At 48.8% G+C, this 14,449-nt stretch overlaps 1 protein-coding gene across 5 annotated transcripts; it reads right to left on the bottom strand.

Moving 5' to 3' along the window:
* Nucleotides 1-7,323: 7,323 nt before the first annotated feature.
* On the bottom strand, nucleotides 7,324-14,174 carry CYP21A2 (cytochrome P450 family 21 subfamily A member 2). 5 transcript variants are annotated; one of them, XM_077191740.1, is made up of 11 exons: nucleotides 13,884-14,174; nucleotides 13,442-13,531; nucleotides 12,760-12,911; nucleotides 12,196-12,291; nucleotides 11,816-11,923; nucleotides 11,051-11,137; nucleotides 10,523-10,708; nucleotides 9,661-9,821; nucleotides 9,489-9,568; nucleotides 8,525-8,628; nucleotides 7,324-7,984 (listed from the first exon to the last, which is right to left on the bottom strand). In XM_077191740.1, the coding sequence occupies exons 1-11, from the start codon at nucleotides 14,089-14,091 to the stop codon at nucleotides 7,868-7,870; spliced, it is 1,389 nt and encodes a 462-aa protein (XP_077047855.1). In that variant the 5' UTR covers nucleotides 14,092-14,174; the 3' UTR covers nucleotides 7,324-7,867. The 5 variants fall into 5 exon arrangements, with proteins under 5 accessions (XP_077047855.1, XP_077047854.1, XP_077047851.1 ...); XM_077191739.1 differs by lacking the exon at nucleotides 9,489-9,568 and having other exon boundaries at nucleotides 13,884-14,168; XM_077191736.1 differs by having other exon boundaries at nucleotides 7,842-8,628; nucleotides 13,884-14,173.
* Between the last annotated feature and the right edge of the window lie 275 nt (nucleotides 14,175-14,449).

Raw genomic sequence — 14,449 nt, 5'->3', positions numbered from 1 at the left:
CGTGGTTGCAGGAGGTGGTGGAGCCACGCCATCCAGCAGCTCTGAAGCGGGAGGGTGCAGTGGGGAAGGCGCGGCTCGGCCCGCCATGCAGCGGCGGCGGCAGGAGAGGGGAAGTGACCATGGGCGGCGCTGACGGGAGGCTGGGCTGGAGCGCCGCGGTGCCGGCACAGGGTGGCTTGGGTGGCTGGGGCGCCCCAGTAAGACAGTCATTAAAACACCCTAAAAATTATTTTAAAAGCCCTGAAAAAGCCCTAAAGGTATCCTAAACATTTCCAGAGAATTCCTGAAAAACTCCTGCAAAAAAACCCCTAAAATATCACCTGAAAGACCCTAAAAAACTGTTTAGCCCCTACCTGTAACACTGTGGCCTCCAAACAACATCTCTACCTATTAATCGGGGTAACTGCAAGACTCTCAAACACCACCACAATCACCAGCTTGAGTTGGTCTGGACAGCACCAAATAAAATAAAATAAAAAGCTTTATAAATAGAAAAATTAAAAATAAAAATTAAATAAAAAATAATTTTAAAAAGCTTTAAAAATGGAAAAATCAAAAATAAAAATTAAATAAAAAATAAAATTAAAAAAATAAAAAGCTTTAAAAATAGAAAAATGAAAACTAAAAATAAAATAAAAGCTTTAAAAATAGAAAAATCAAAAATAAAAATTACATAAAAAATAAAAAATAAAATAAATGCTTTAAAAATAAAAAAATCAAAACTAAAAACTAAATAAAAAATAAAATTAAAAAAGTAAAATAAATGCTTTAAAAATAGAAAAATTAAAACAAAAAATTAAAAAATAAAATTAAAAAAATAAAATCAAAGCTTTAAAATAAAAAAATAAAAACAAAAAATAAAGAAAAAATAAAATTAAAAAATAAAATAAAAAGCTTTAAAAATAAAAAAATCAAAAATAAAAATTAAAAAATAAAAAATAAAATAAAATGCTTTAAAAATAAAAAAAATCAAAACTAAAAATTAAATAAAAAATAAAATTAAAAAAATAAAAGAAATAGAAAAATTAAAACAAAAAATTAAATTAAAATAAAATAAAATTAAAAAATAAAAAGCTTTAAAAATAAAAAAATCAAAAATAAAAATTAAATAAAAAATAAAATGCTTTAAAAATAAAAAAATCAAAACTAAAAATTAAATAAAAAATAAAATTAAAAAAATAAAAGAAATAGAAAAATTAAAACAAAAAATTAAATAAAAATAAAATTAAAAAATAAAATCAAATAAAAAATAATGATAAACAAAATAAAATCCGTAAAGTGCTGTAAAGTACCATTAAAGTTCCATAAAAGGTATTGCCGTAGAGAGCAACTGTCGTAAAAAGTGCCGTAAAGCGCGACAGGCGCGCTTTACGGCGCCTTTTACGACAGTCGCGCTTTACGGCACCTTTTACGACACTCGCGCTTTACGGCAGATTTACGACAGTCGCGCTTTACGGCACATTTTATGACAGCCGCGCTTTACGGCACCTTTTACGACAGTCGCGTTTTACGACAGTTCTGCTATACGGCACCTTTTACGACAGTCGCGCTTTACGGCACCCTTTGCGACAGTTCTGCTTTACGGCACCTTTTACGACAGTCGCGCTTTACGGCACCTTTTACGACAGTTCTGCTTTACGGCGCCTTTTACGACAGTCGCGCTTTACGGCACCTTTTACGACAGTTCTGCTTTACGGCGCCTTTTACGACAGTCGCGCTTTACGGCACCTTTTACGACACTTTACGACAGTCGCGCTTTACGGCGCCTTTTACGACAGTCGCGCTTTACGGCACCTTTTACGACAGTCGCGCTTTACGGCGCCTTTTACGACAGTCGCGCTTTACGGCGCCTTTTACGACAGTCGCGCTTTACGGCGCCTTTTACGACAGTCGCGCTTTACGGCGCCTTTTACGACACTTTACGACAGTCGCGCTTTACGGCACGTTTTACGACAGACGCGCTTTACGGCACCTTTTACGACAGTTTACGACAGTCGCGCTTTACGGCACCTTTTGCGACAGTCGCGCTATACGGCACCTTTTGCGACAGTCGCGCTTTATTGCCCCTTTTACGGCAGTCGCGCTTTACGGCACCTTTTGCGACAGTCGCGCTTTACGGCACTAGCTTATATGGAACATTTATGGTTTTTAACTTGTTTTTTCTTTTTTTTTTTAATTAAATTTATTCTTTAATTTTATTTTTTAATTAAGCTTTATTTTTAATTTTTCTATTTTTAAAGCTTTTTATTTTTTATTTAATTTTTTCTTAATTTTTTTTAAAGCATTTTTTTTAATTTTATTTTTTATTTAGTTTTTATTTTTAACTTTTCTATTTTAAAAGCGTTTATTTTATTTTTCTAATTTTATTTTTTATGTAATTTTCGTTTTTAATTTTTCTATTTTTAAAGCTTTTTATTTTATTTTTCTAATTTTTTTAATTTAAATTTTACTTTTCATTTTTCTATTTTTAAAGCTTTTTATTTTTTTTTAATTTTATTTTTTATTTAATTTTTATTTTTAATTTTTCCATTTTTAAACCTTTTTATTTTTTATTTAATTTTTGTTTTTAATTTTTCTATTTTGAAAACATTTATATTTTTTAATTTCATTTTTTATTTTTAATTTTTCTATTTTTTAAGATTTTTATTTAATTTTTGTAATTTTATTTCTTATTTTATTTTTTTTTCTAATTTTATTTTTATTTAATTTTTTTCTATTTTTAAAGCTTTTTATTTTTTCTAATTTTATTTTTTATTTAATTTTTGTTTTTTAATTTTTATATTTTTAAAGCATTTATATTTTTTAATTCCATTTTTTATTTAATTTTTATTTTTAATTTTTCTCTTTTTAAGCTTTTTTTTCCTAATTTTATTTTTTTTTTTTTTTCTGATTTTGTTTTTTATTTCATTTTTGTTTTTAATTTTTCTATTTTTAAAACATTTATATTTTTTAATTTTTTTATTTAATTTTTATTTTTAATTTTCCTATTTTTAAAGCTTTTTATTTTATTTTTCTAATTTTTTTTAATTTTTATTTTTAATTTTTCTATTTTTAAACTTTTTAATGTTATTTTTCTAATTTTATTTTTTATTTAATTTTTGATTTTAATTTTCCTATTTTTAAAGCTTTTTCTTTTATTTTTCTAATTTTTTTTTTAATTTTTCTATTTTTAAAGCTTTTTCTTTTTTTTTTAATTTTATTTTTTATTTAATTTTTATTTTTAATTTTCCTATTTTTAAAGCTTTTTATTTTATTTTTCTAATTTTTTTTAATTTTTATTTTTAATTTTTCTATTTTTAAACCTTTTTATGTTATTTTTCTAATTTTATTTTTTATTTAATTGTTTTTAATTTTTCTATTTTTAAAACTTTTTTTAATCTCATTTTTTATTAAATTTTTATTTTTAATTTTACTATTTTTTAAACTTTTTATTTTATTTTTCTAATTTTATTTCTTTTTTTTCTAATTTTATTTTTTATTTTATTTTTATTTTTTTTATTTTTAAAGCTTTTTATTTTATTTTTCTACATTTATTTATTTAATTTTTAATTTTAATTTTTCTATTTTTAAAGCTTTTCATATTATTTTTCTAATTTTATTTCTTATTTAATTTTTTTTCTAATTTTATTTTTATTTAATTTTTATTTTTATTTTTTCTGTTTTTAAAGCTTTTTATTTTATTTTTCTAATTTTATTTTTTATTTAATTTTTGTTTTTAATTTTTCTATTTTTAAAACATTTATTATATTTTTTAATTTTATTTTTTATTTCGTTTTTGGTTTTAATTTTTCTATTTTTAAAGCTTTTATTTTTTTATTTTATTTTTTATTTGATTTTTATTTTTAATTTTTCTATTTTAAAGCTTTTATTTTATTGTTTTGATTATATGTTTTATTTTTAATTTTTCTATTTTAAAAGCTTTTTTTTTTTTTAATTTTTTTTAATTTTATTATTTTTTAAGCTTTTTATTTTATTTGATGTTGCCCAGACCAGCTCAAGCTGGTGATTGTGGTGGTGTTTGAGGGTCTTGCATTACGGCACTACCTTTTATGGAACTTTTACGGCACTTTACAGTTTTTATTTTGTTTTTCATTTATTTTAAATTAATTTTGTTATTTTAATTTTATTTAATTTAAGAAAACCAAAAACAATGTATGAGTTCAGTGTCATGTGGGCCAAATCCCAGCAAGTCAGCTACTTGCCCTCTCCTGAGTGTGCCTGGGTGCTTCAGGCTCCAGCTTCATCCTGATTCCAAGGCTGTGGCCATTATTATGAGTGGCACCTGGATTAGAGAAAGGCAAAGTGAAATGGCATTCCTGTGAGTGCAGTGGATGACCTTGTGTGCTGTAAGACGTGTGAATGCCTCTGCTAGGCTTCTAAAAAGCCTTGGGGGGTGGGGGGGGCTCAAATAAACACCCTTTCTCACCCTGCTGCCTTCAAAACCACCCCCCCAACAATAACTCCTAACTGGATACCTGCTCACCCTCCCTCTCCTAGTCACAATCCCCAACTCACCTGAAGCCTCAATCTCAAACATCATCTTTGACACTGGGCAGATCCCTCTTGTGACATGATGAATCTGCTGAAAAAAGTGTTGTAATTGACACAACCTGGAATCTCTGGAAGCTGCGCTCCTCCTAAAAAAAAAAAAAAAACAAAAAAACAAAAAACAAAAACAGAAATTGCAAATATGCTTTACCACCCCTAAACACAAAACCCAAAACCATGAACTTAAATACTCTCTGTATTCCTTGTCCTTGCTGTTTTCTTCACAGTATCTTCAAAGCCTCTGTTGCTTTAGATGCCCAGAAACACCTGCTGAAAACAAGCTGAGATAAGCTGAAAAAGCCTCTTCCCTGAAATGAGAAGAGAGCTCTTATCCCAGCACATCCCAGAGGGGGAATGAAGGCCCTGAGCAAAGGCTGGGGTTAATATACCCCTGATGGTGCCCGCCTCTCGTTCCCATGGCACCCAGGAAAAGGGAGGGGGCGAATCCCACCGGGTATAAAAGCCCTCAGAGCAGCTACAGCTGTTTGGCTCCTCTGACTCAAATTCAAGGGGAGTAAAGGGCTTGTTATAGAAGAAAACTCTTCAGAAAAATAACAGTGCTTTCTTTTTTGCAACAACTACTTGGATCAGAACAGAAAACTGGTTAGACATAAAGCTTTGTGTTTAGGTAGCATAGCTAGATAAATTGGGTAATTTGCTGTTAACTTACATAATTATTCCTTGGTGATTACTAAGTAGTACAGCCGTAGTACATGCTGCCTGGCCTGCTTAGGTGCTGCCCCTTGGCAAGAGGGTTCTTCCCTCAGCATTTTCTCGAAGTGATGCTCCGTGCCCGGGTGGGTCTGGCTGCTCCCTAGTCCCAGCTGGATGCTCCAACCATAGCTCCCGGAGGGATACCTGGGATACCCCCGTTAGCCCCTCTGGACTAGCAGCTCCCTGTGCGTGTGTACCCAGGTAACCTTCTGAAAGCAGCTGGGCACACGGGGGGCTGCTAGACCTTGGAGTGGGGGATGAGGTGAAAAAAGGTCCTGTGGGGAGTTCCCTTCCCTACAGAGCCCCTCGTCTGCCCCTTAGACAATGGGGTGCCAGACTTGCCTTTCCTTCTACCCCAAAACTCATTAAAATTCTAAAAAATCTACCCCAAAAAATACCTTAGAATTCCCTTAAAAGCCCTAAAGATACCCTACTCGTAAAAAGTCCTAAAATTACCCTCAATAGTCCTAAAAAAAAAAATCCCTAAAAATCCCTCCTCTCCTGTCGAATGAGACATGGGGTTAGGAATTAACTTGGGTTAGAAATCAACTTCAGATTTAGGTGGAATGTGCTGTTTTGAATTGTTTAACTTGTTTAGTCTGTTAAATTTGCTGTATTCAAAAAAGCCTGTAGCTCTCAAAATTGACTCAAACAAGGTGAAAGGAATGTGAGCTTCCAAGCTAGAGGAAGATAAGAGGGGCCCCTTGGACCTTGAAACAAGAAGCAAGCCAAAACTGAGGCTGCAGGAGACAACGGACAAACAGTGAGCTCTCTGCTCAAGGACTGATATGAACTAATTGTAATGCGATGAATATGCATGAGCCTATTGCGAAACTTAATGCATATGCAATAGGCTGGGGGACAAAGGGGAGTTTGGACTCTTGGATTGCGCGCATGTTCTTTAAGGAGCTATCCTGCATGCGTCCGACGCTGAATAAAGATACATACCCTCTTCACGACTTTTACTAGTTGTGGAGTTTTTTCCGCAAATCACGCGGACCCTGTGGGAAACCTGAGTTATGTCACCGGGGCGGGGGGGAGCGCGGGGGCTGTGGGGATGATGGAGCGGGAGCTGCGGGCAGCACCCGCGGGCCGGGGGGCCCCGGGACAGGTGCGGCACCCTGCAGACTAATCCCTTAAGGGTCCAATGTTTATTTTGAACATTTATCCTGCAGCTGGATAGTTCAGGTAACAACCCCTCCGTTGCCTTGCACTGCCCTACCTGGCCTACCCCTCCATTTCCTTTCATTATCTTGGCTTCCACTGCCTCCCCTTGCCTTGCCTGGACCCCTTGCCTGCCCCTCCCTTTCGTCGTCTTGCCTTCCCCTCTGTTGTTTTGCCTTGTTTAACCCTCCCTTGCATAGCGTTTCGTACCCTTCCTTTCTTTGCCTTACCTACCCCACGCTTGCCTTGCCTTGTATTGCTGCCCTCTTGAATTGCCTCTCCCTCCTTTGCCTTTCCTCACCGACCAACCCTTCCGTTCCCTTGCCTTGCCTCCCCCTCCCTTGCCGTTGCCCCCATTTCGACACATGACTCGGGGGGCGCGGGCGGTCTCGTCCCCTCGCTGCCCCTCCTCGCTGTTCTCTCCCTCGTGTTTTTGCGTCGAGGGAGTGCTCCTGGCCTCCCGCTCCCTCGCTATGTTCGGAGTGGGCACCCCACCCTGCAGCGCCCGCTCCTCCAGTCCCTCGCTCTGGGGACGGCGCTCTACTCCCCTCCCGCCCCCAACAGCTCTAAGCCAATCGGTTGCCAGATACGCCAGGCCTCGGCCAATCAGAGCGCTTCGTGCTTCGAGTCACCTGTTGCCAGGCAGATCAGCAGAACGCAGCGCCCCGCAGACCCGCGGTGTCTCGCAGGGCTGCGAGCCCAACCCGGACCGCAGCCTCTCCGGGGAGGGCTCTGCGGAGCGGGGAAGTGCAAATCAACCAGACCGCTATCTTCTGATGCTGTCCGAGGGCTGTGGCTGTGGCGGGTGCCGAGAGTGGCCGGTCAAGGTGGGGGCAAGCCTGGGCTTCGGGCGTCCAGAGGTTTAGGGGGTCCCAGGAAGAGCCGGGACTTGCGAGGTCAAAAGTACAAATTTTATTAGGAGGAGGTAAATGGGGCCCTCCCACACTGCATTGACCCTGGCATCCGGGGGAGACCCAGGCATCTGGGGTGTTGAATGGGGGCACCCAGGGATCAGGTGGTCAGGTGTCAGGTGAGTTGGGATGGAGTCACGCAGGGTTCAGGCAGAGTCGGAGGGGGTTAGGTAGGGTCACAGCTGGAGTCATAGCCGGTGTCAAAGTGAGGCATAGGGTTGGCAGGGGTGAGGCCGAGGTCAGGTGGGGTCAGTCAGGGGGTCACAGTCAGCCAGGTTCAGGCAGTGTCACACAGGGTCAGGTGAAGTCAGGTGTATTCAAGAAGGGTCAAAAAAAACTCAGATGAATCACAGTGTGTTCAGAAAAGTAATAAAATGGTCAAGTGGAGTCAGGCCAGGGTCAGGGTAAGCCCCGGGGCTGGCAGGGCACCATACGCAGGCGAAAGGAGGGGCAGCGCAGCACCGTGCCCGGCGAGCCCCTCAGCCCCGGCAGTCCCTCCGGGCCCGGCTCCAGACGGAATTCCCGCAGGATCAGCCCCAGGAACACGAAGAGCTCGGCCCGCGCCAGCCCCTCCCCCGGGCACGATCGCGCCCCGCAGCCGAACGGCAGCAGCGACCGCGAGGGGGCGCCCGGCGCCAGGAACCGCTCTGGGGGGCAGCGGGTCAGCTCCGAGGGGTGCGGGGGGACCCACAGGCTTGGGGGGAGCAGGCGCGATGGGGGGACCCAAGACTAAGGGGCGGACCTCCACAAGTTTGGAGGGAGCCTGGGGGTTCCCCAGGTTGGACCTCGGGGTTCAGAATGGAGACATGGGGGTTTGGGGTGACCCAGGGGCTCAGAGGGAGCTTAAGACTCGGGGGAGACCCCAGGACGACAAAGGGGATTCACCTGTTTGGAGAGGGTTCAGACACCTGAGGGGGGTCTCAGGGGTTTGGGGGGAGGGGGGGGGGAGGTAGAGGGGAGGAACAGGTTTTGGGGGGTACACAGGGGATGGGGGGGGGAACCACAGGTTTGGGGGAGGGGCTGTGGGGTTTGGGTGGTTCAGGCATCGGGGGGGCACTCATGACACCAAGGTGTTCCCAGGATACCCAGGAATCAGGGAAAACCCCGTGGCTGGGGGAACCCAGTTTGATGTTTGAGGAAACCCAGGAGTTCGGGGGGGCACTCAGAGTGCAGGCATATCCACATACCGGGCAGGAAGACCTCAGGGTGCTGCCAGATGTCAGGGTCCTGTTGGGCTGCCAGCAGGTTGGGGACCAGGACAGTGCCGGCCGCCACGGGGAGCCCCCCAAGACTGGAAGGGGACAAGGTGCATGGAAATAGACTGGGGTCTGCTGGGGACTACTGAAAGCTGCATGGGCGATACTGGGACCTACTGAGGCTCTCTGGGGGCTCACTGGGTATGACTGGATGTCTGTTTGGGTCTACAGGGTCTATACTGAGATCTGGTAGGTGCTACTGGGAGTTATTGGGTGTCTGTTGGAGTCTGCTGGGGCTCTCTGGGGTCTCCTGGGATCTATTGGGTGCCTACTGGAATTTACGGATGCTGTACTGGAATCTACTGAAGCCATACTGAGACCTACTAGAATTTATTGGGGGTCTACTGGCATACTGGGTGGGATCTGCTAGTGCCATACTGGGATCTGCTGGAGTCCTACTGGAGCTCTCTGGTATCTACTGGGTATCTGCTGAGGTCTACTGGGGCCATACTGAGGTCTACTGGGCTCACTGGGAACTGCTGGACCCATAGTGAGCTTTTCTGGGGGCTACTGAACGTCTACTGGGGTTTAGTGGGGCTACCTTAGACTTACTGGGATATATTGGGAACTCCTGCTGGGATCTTCTGGGCTCTGCTGGGGCCTACTGAGGCTATTCTGGGATCTTCTAGGTTCTACTGGGTGTCTCTTAGGGTCTACTGGGGTCATTCCAGAACCTGCTGGGGCCTAGTGGAATGTACTGGGGTTATACTGGGGCCTACTGGGACCTAATGAGTCTTACTGGGATTTATTGGGGTCTGTTGAAGCCTACTGGGTCCTACAAGGACTTACCAGGCTGTATGGGTCTATTGGAGTCTACTGTGGCCCTACTTCTACTGGGCCCTTCTGGGATTTACTGGTAAATATTTTGCATATTTGGGTCTTACTGGGGTCTTACCCGGGCCATACTGGGACCTGATGGGTCTTAGTGGGACTCGCTGGGGTCTATTGGGCTCTGCTGGGTTCTCCTGGACCCTACTGATGATAACAGGCGGTCCCTTCCTGTTCTCTGGTGGTTGCCCCTCACCCAGGCTGGCCGGTGGCGGCTCCTCCCTGCCCTGCCCTGGTACCTGGTGTGGCGCAGGGCGCAGTGGGGCAGCGCCAGGGGCGCAGGGGGTCGCAGCCGCAGGGTCTCGCTGACGGTGGCCTGAAGAAGGGGCAGGCGCCCCACGTCCCCTGGCCCGGGTGGTCCCTGTGCCCCCTGCAGCTCCGCCCGCAGCCGCGCCTGCAGCTGCACAGATGTGCCATGTCTGCCATGGGGTACCAGGGGAGGGAGTGCATCCCAGGGGGTACACAGTGGCAATGGGATGACAGGGCGACTCCCCAGAACCCCAGACCCTCCCAAACTCACCAACCTGCCCCTGGGACCCCAAACCTTCCCCAAGCCTGGCCCTCTCCCTTGGCAACCCCCTTGAACTCCCAGATACTCCCCAAACCTGTCCTGGAACCCAACCCCCCCCCCCCCCCCCCCACCCCAAACCTGCTCCTCCCTCCTCCTTGGGGACACCCCTGAGCCCCCAGATCTGTCTCTTGGGACCCTCTATCCCCAGACCCTGAGCCACCTCTCCATGGAAACCCCAAACCAAGGAGCCACGTGGGGACACAGACACAGCTCTGCAATGTCTGAGACATCCATGTGGCACCTGAGGGTGGTGCAAGGGCACAGTGTCAGCCATGGGGAGGGGGACATGGGAGACATGTAGGACACACATGGGGATATGGGACCCCCAAGTACACACATGAAGCCCTGGCACTGTACAGGGGACACAGGGTGCCACACATCATCTGGGGGCAGAGCAGCAGGAAATCCATGGAGAAGGGAACATGAGGGACATATGGAACACATATAGGATGTGGTGGGGGACACAGGACCCCTGGGGACACACAGGACTCCCCAGGGCTGCATGGAAGACATGGAGGGACGTGTTTCACCTCGGGGCGGTGCAGCAGGAAGGCCACAGCCCAACCCAGAGCCGCAGCCGTGGTCTCGGTGCCCCCAATGAACAGGTCCACCAGCGCCATGTGCAGCCGGGGGGGGCTCAGGGGGCCCCCCCGTGCCCCAGGATCACGCCCCAGCAGTGCCCCCAGAACTGTGTCCGGGGGAGGGGAGGGGCATGCCTGGCAAAGGGGTGACACATGTTGGGGGTTTCTCCTGATCCCCAGCTGCCCTCAAACACGGGAGTCCCTTCCAAACCCCCAAGTTCACTTAAACCCCTGGCCCTCCCCCAGACCTTATATCCCTCCCAGACCCCTGGCTCCTCCCATCCCCTTGGGTCCCCCCAAAATATGTGGGTGCCCCCAAGCCCCTGGGTACCCCCCCAAACTCCTGGTTTCCACCCAGAACCTGGGTCCTTCCAGACCCCCATGTAGCTTCCAAACCGCTGGGTCTCCCCTGAGGCTCTGTTCCAACCACACCACTCCTGACCCCAGGCTGCCCCCCAGCTCCCCGGACCTCCCCACCTGGTGCCGCTGGATCTGGGTCTCCACAAACGTGTCACGGTGCTGGACAAGCTGCAGCAGCTTCCGCAGTCCCGGGTTGGGCAGGGCCTGGGCACACGGACTCCATAGGGACCCCCACCCCCAAGAAACTTTTGACCTCAGAGAGACACCCCCTCCCCCAGAGACCCTGCCTGAGTCTCCTGAGCCCCAGAGAAGCCCTATGGCTGGTCCCCTGGGCCATACAGACCCCTCCAATGTCCTATAGGCACCCTCAGCTCCATAGAGACACTTTACCCCACCTCAGCCCTATAGAGCCCCCACAACTGCCCCTCCCAGGCCCACAGAGATCCCCAACACCATATAGACCCTGTAACACTCCCCCTGGCCCCACACAGACACTATAACCCCCGTCCAGCCCCACAGAGACACCATAATTCCCCTCCTAGTGTTATACAGTCCCTTCCCAGTGCCACAGACACCACCCAAGCTCTCTATGGACCCTATAAGCTCCCTGTCAGCCCTCCATACCCTTCTCCAGTCCCACACAGATCCTATAACCTCACTCCCAACCCCATTAATCCCACCAGCCCCATATCTCTCCCATGGGCCACATAATCCTCCTGAGACTCACAGCCCTTCCCAGGCCCCCAAGGGCCCATAGCCCCCTGTAGTCCCCCACAATTCCCTCATTGCCCCCATAGGGCTCTATAGCCCTGGGCTCCATAGACCCTCACGCAGCAAAAAGGCCACAGCCCCACAGCCACCCCCAGGAGCTGCCAGGCTCACCCGCAGCAGGGGCAGCAGGTCCAGCACCCGAACACTGCTGTGCCCCCAGACCTGCAGCAGCTCCCCCAGGCAGCGCGAGAAGGCCCGGAGCTCCCCTGGAGGGGGCACCTGGAGGAGGACACACCTATGTACTGCCCAGTACTCAATTCTCTCTGGATCTCCCAGAACACCCGCAACATCATTTCAGACATTCGGGTCCCCTCAAACTCCAGTGTGCCCCCAAACCCCTGCCACCCACCCACAAATTGCTCAGTCCCCCCAAACAGCTGGATGTTCCCTTCACAAACTCCTGGGTCCCCCCAAAGCCCCTGGGCCTCCATAAAAACTGGGGTCCTCCTCCAAACCCCTGTCTCCATCCTGGGCCCCCCCCAGATCCCCACCAGCTCCCCAAAGAGGAGGCGTGCGATGGTGCTGCAGGTGTGGAAGGTGAACACCTCAAAGGGGTCCAGGGGGGCCTCCCCATGTGAACGCAGCTCCTGGGGGAAAGAGGTTAGAGAGAGCCCCGGGGGAAATAAAGGGGGACTCCAAGGCTGGTTTAGGGGGTCGCACAAGAGAAGTGCAGAGCTCTGAGGGAGTTTTGGGGACTCACAGGGATAATGCCCTTTTAGGGTGCAGAGGGTGAGGTTTGGGTGGGTCAGTTTTGGGGGACAGTGGTGTGGGTGCAGGGTTTGGGGATCAGGTTTGGGACGCAGAGATTGGGGGTTGAGTGCAGGGGGCAGGGTTGGGGGGGCAGTTTTCAGATGCAGGGGACATGGTTAAGGTGCATGGGTGGGGTTTGGGTGAAGGGAGTGGGGTTCAAGGTATCAGTTTTGGGGTGCATGGGGCAGGGTTTTGCTGGTCAATATTGTGTGGGGATCTGTTTCAGAATGCAGGGAGGATCAGTTTTGGGGGTGTTGGGGTTGCAGGAGGATCATTTTGGGCAGAAGTCGGTTTAAGGATCTCACCTCACACAAGTTCTGGCCCTGCAGCCAAAGGAGGGGCCCGAGACGCCCCCCAGCCCGTGCCAGTGCCCCCCGAACTGCTCCCCGCTGCCGCCGCCAGCCAGGGCAGGGGCCTCCCAGTGCCAGGTCCCGGCCCCCCCGTGACACCAGCGACCCTGGCGTTGGGCAGAAGCAGTCAGGGACCCCCAGAAACCCCCTCCTGAGGAGCCCCTACAGGGACCCACCTCCAATACACCAGGGGTGTGCTACAGAGCCCCACTACCTCATAAAGCCTCCTTCAACCCCATAGCCGCCCCCTCCATAGGACCTGCCTAATGCCACCCTGGAGCCTGAAGGGTGTGTCTGGTGGGGCAGAGACCTCTAGAAACTGCCCTAGCCCCTACAGGCAACCCACCCCTCCAGAACTGCCCCCCCCCCGCCCCAGTACCCACGTCCCCAGCTCCATAGGGACCCCCTCCCAATTCCGTAACAACCCCTTCAATCTCATAGGGACGCCCTCAAAACCCATAAGGCCTTGCCATTCCATAGGGCCCCCCAAACCCTTAGTGACCCCCCCCAAGCCCCACAGAGAACCCCACAAAACACACAGTGACTCCCTTCAAATCCCCCGAAGGGCTTCACTACACACAGGATACTCCCCAAACCCCACAGGAACCCCTCCAACCGGCCCCCCCTGCCCCCATACCTAGATAACTGTGGGGGCGCCCCAGCCAGTCCCCCCAGTGCCGGACCAGCGCCTCGCGGATGGTCGCCACCGAGCTCGGCACCAGCACTTCTGCAGGGAAGAGGAGGGGCTGGGGGTACTCCAAAACTGGGGGAGATCCCAAACCAAGTGGGGAGTCCTGGCGTGGGATTTTGGGGGGAGCATCGGGGGATTAGGGCCCCAAGAAAGGTTTGGGGGGTTTGAGGAGAGGTCCCCACGGCAGGGAGAAAGGGCAGGGTTGGGGGGCCGGAGAGTCCCTGGGGAGCAAGGAGGGGGGTTTGGGGGGCTGTGGGATCCCGGGCGGTTGGGCCGGGGTGGGGTTCGGGGGTCCCGGGCGGTTGGGCTGGGGTCGGGTTCGCGGGTCCCGGGCGGTTCGGTCGGGGTCGGCTTCGAGGGTCCCGGGCAGGTTCGGTTGGGCACTCACCGCGACCTCCCGCGCGCAGGCGCAGCACGGGCCCGTGCCGCCGCGCCAGGCGGCTCAGGTGCAGCGCCCCCTGCGGGTGCAGCAGGTGCAGCGCGCCCCAGCGCGGGCCGCGCCCATCGCCGCGCCGCGACAGTCGCGACAGCCGCGACAGCAGCGACAGCGACAGCAGCAGCGACAGCAGGCCCAGCAGCAGCGCCGCAGCCGCCATGGCCCGCGGGGGGGGGGCAGCCCGGAGAGCCCTTATATTGGGGAACCCCGCAAGCACGCCCCATGCAGCCCCACCTCCTAAGTCCTGCCCCTCGCAGGTGGCGCACACGCACCCCACCACGACAACCCTCCCCCGTAAGCATAAAAGTGGACCCTAGGCCCAGCCCCATAAAAAGCTCCCCTTAAAACCCCACCTCTTGAGGCTTGGGCCTCACACACGAGGCTCAAAGCCCCGTCTCACATCGAACCCTGCCCCCCACCGGCCGCTCTGCCTTTATAAAGGGGAGCCCTGCCCCCCGGCCCTGGAGGCAGCCCCCCATCCTCCCCATCCTCTATGAAACAGACCCGTAGTCCCTGCC

The sequence above is a fragment of the Agelaius phoeniceus genome, chromosome 30 (genome assembly GCF_051311805.1).
Source record: "Agelaius phoeniceus isolate bAgePho1 chromosome 30, bAgePho1.hap1, whole genome shotgun sequence".
NCBI lineage: Eukaryota > Metazoa > Chordata > Aves > Passeriformes > Icteridae > Agelaius > Agelaius phoeniceus.
Note: the sequence above shows the minus strand (reverse complement) of the source record. Positions and strands in the feature narration are given on the sequence as shown.

What these genes read in the sequence shown, in the direction of transcription:
- CYP21A2 (XM_077191736.1), bottom strand. Translation starts at nt 14,091, where the DNA reads ATGGCGGCTGCGGCGCTGCTGCTGGGCCTGCTGTCGCTGCTGCTGTCG. An exon ending in GCCTCCTCTTTGGGGAGCTG is followed by an intron (nt 11,924 to 12,195) that starts GTGGGGATCTGG and finishes GTCCTCCTCCAG; the next exon opens with GTGCCCCCTCCAGGGGAGCT. An exon ending in TGCGCCCTGCGCCACACCAG is followed by an intron (nt 9,569 to 9,660) that starts GTACCAGGGCAG and finishes TGTTATCATCAG; the next exon opens with TAGGGTCCAGGAGAACCCAG.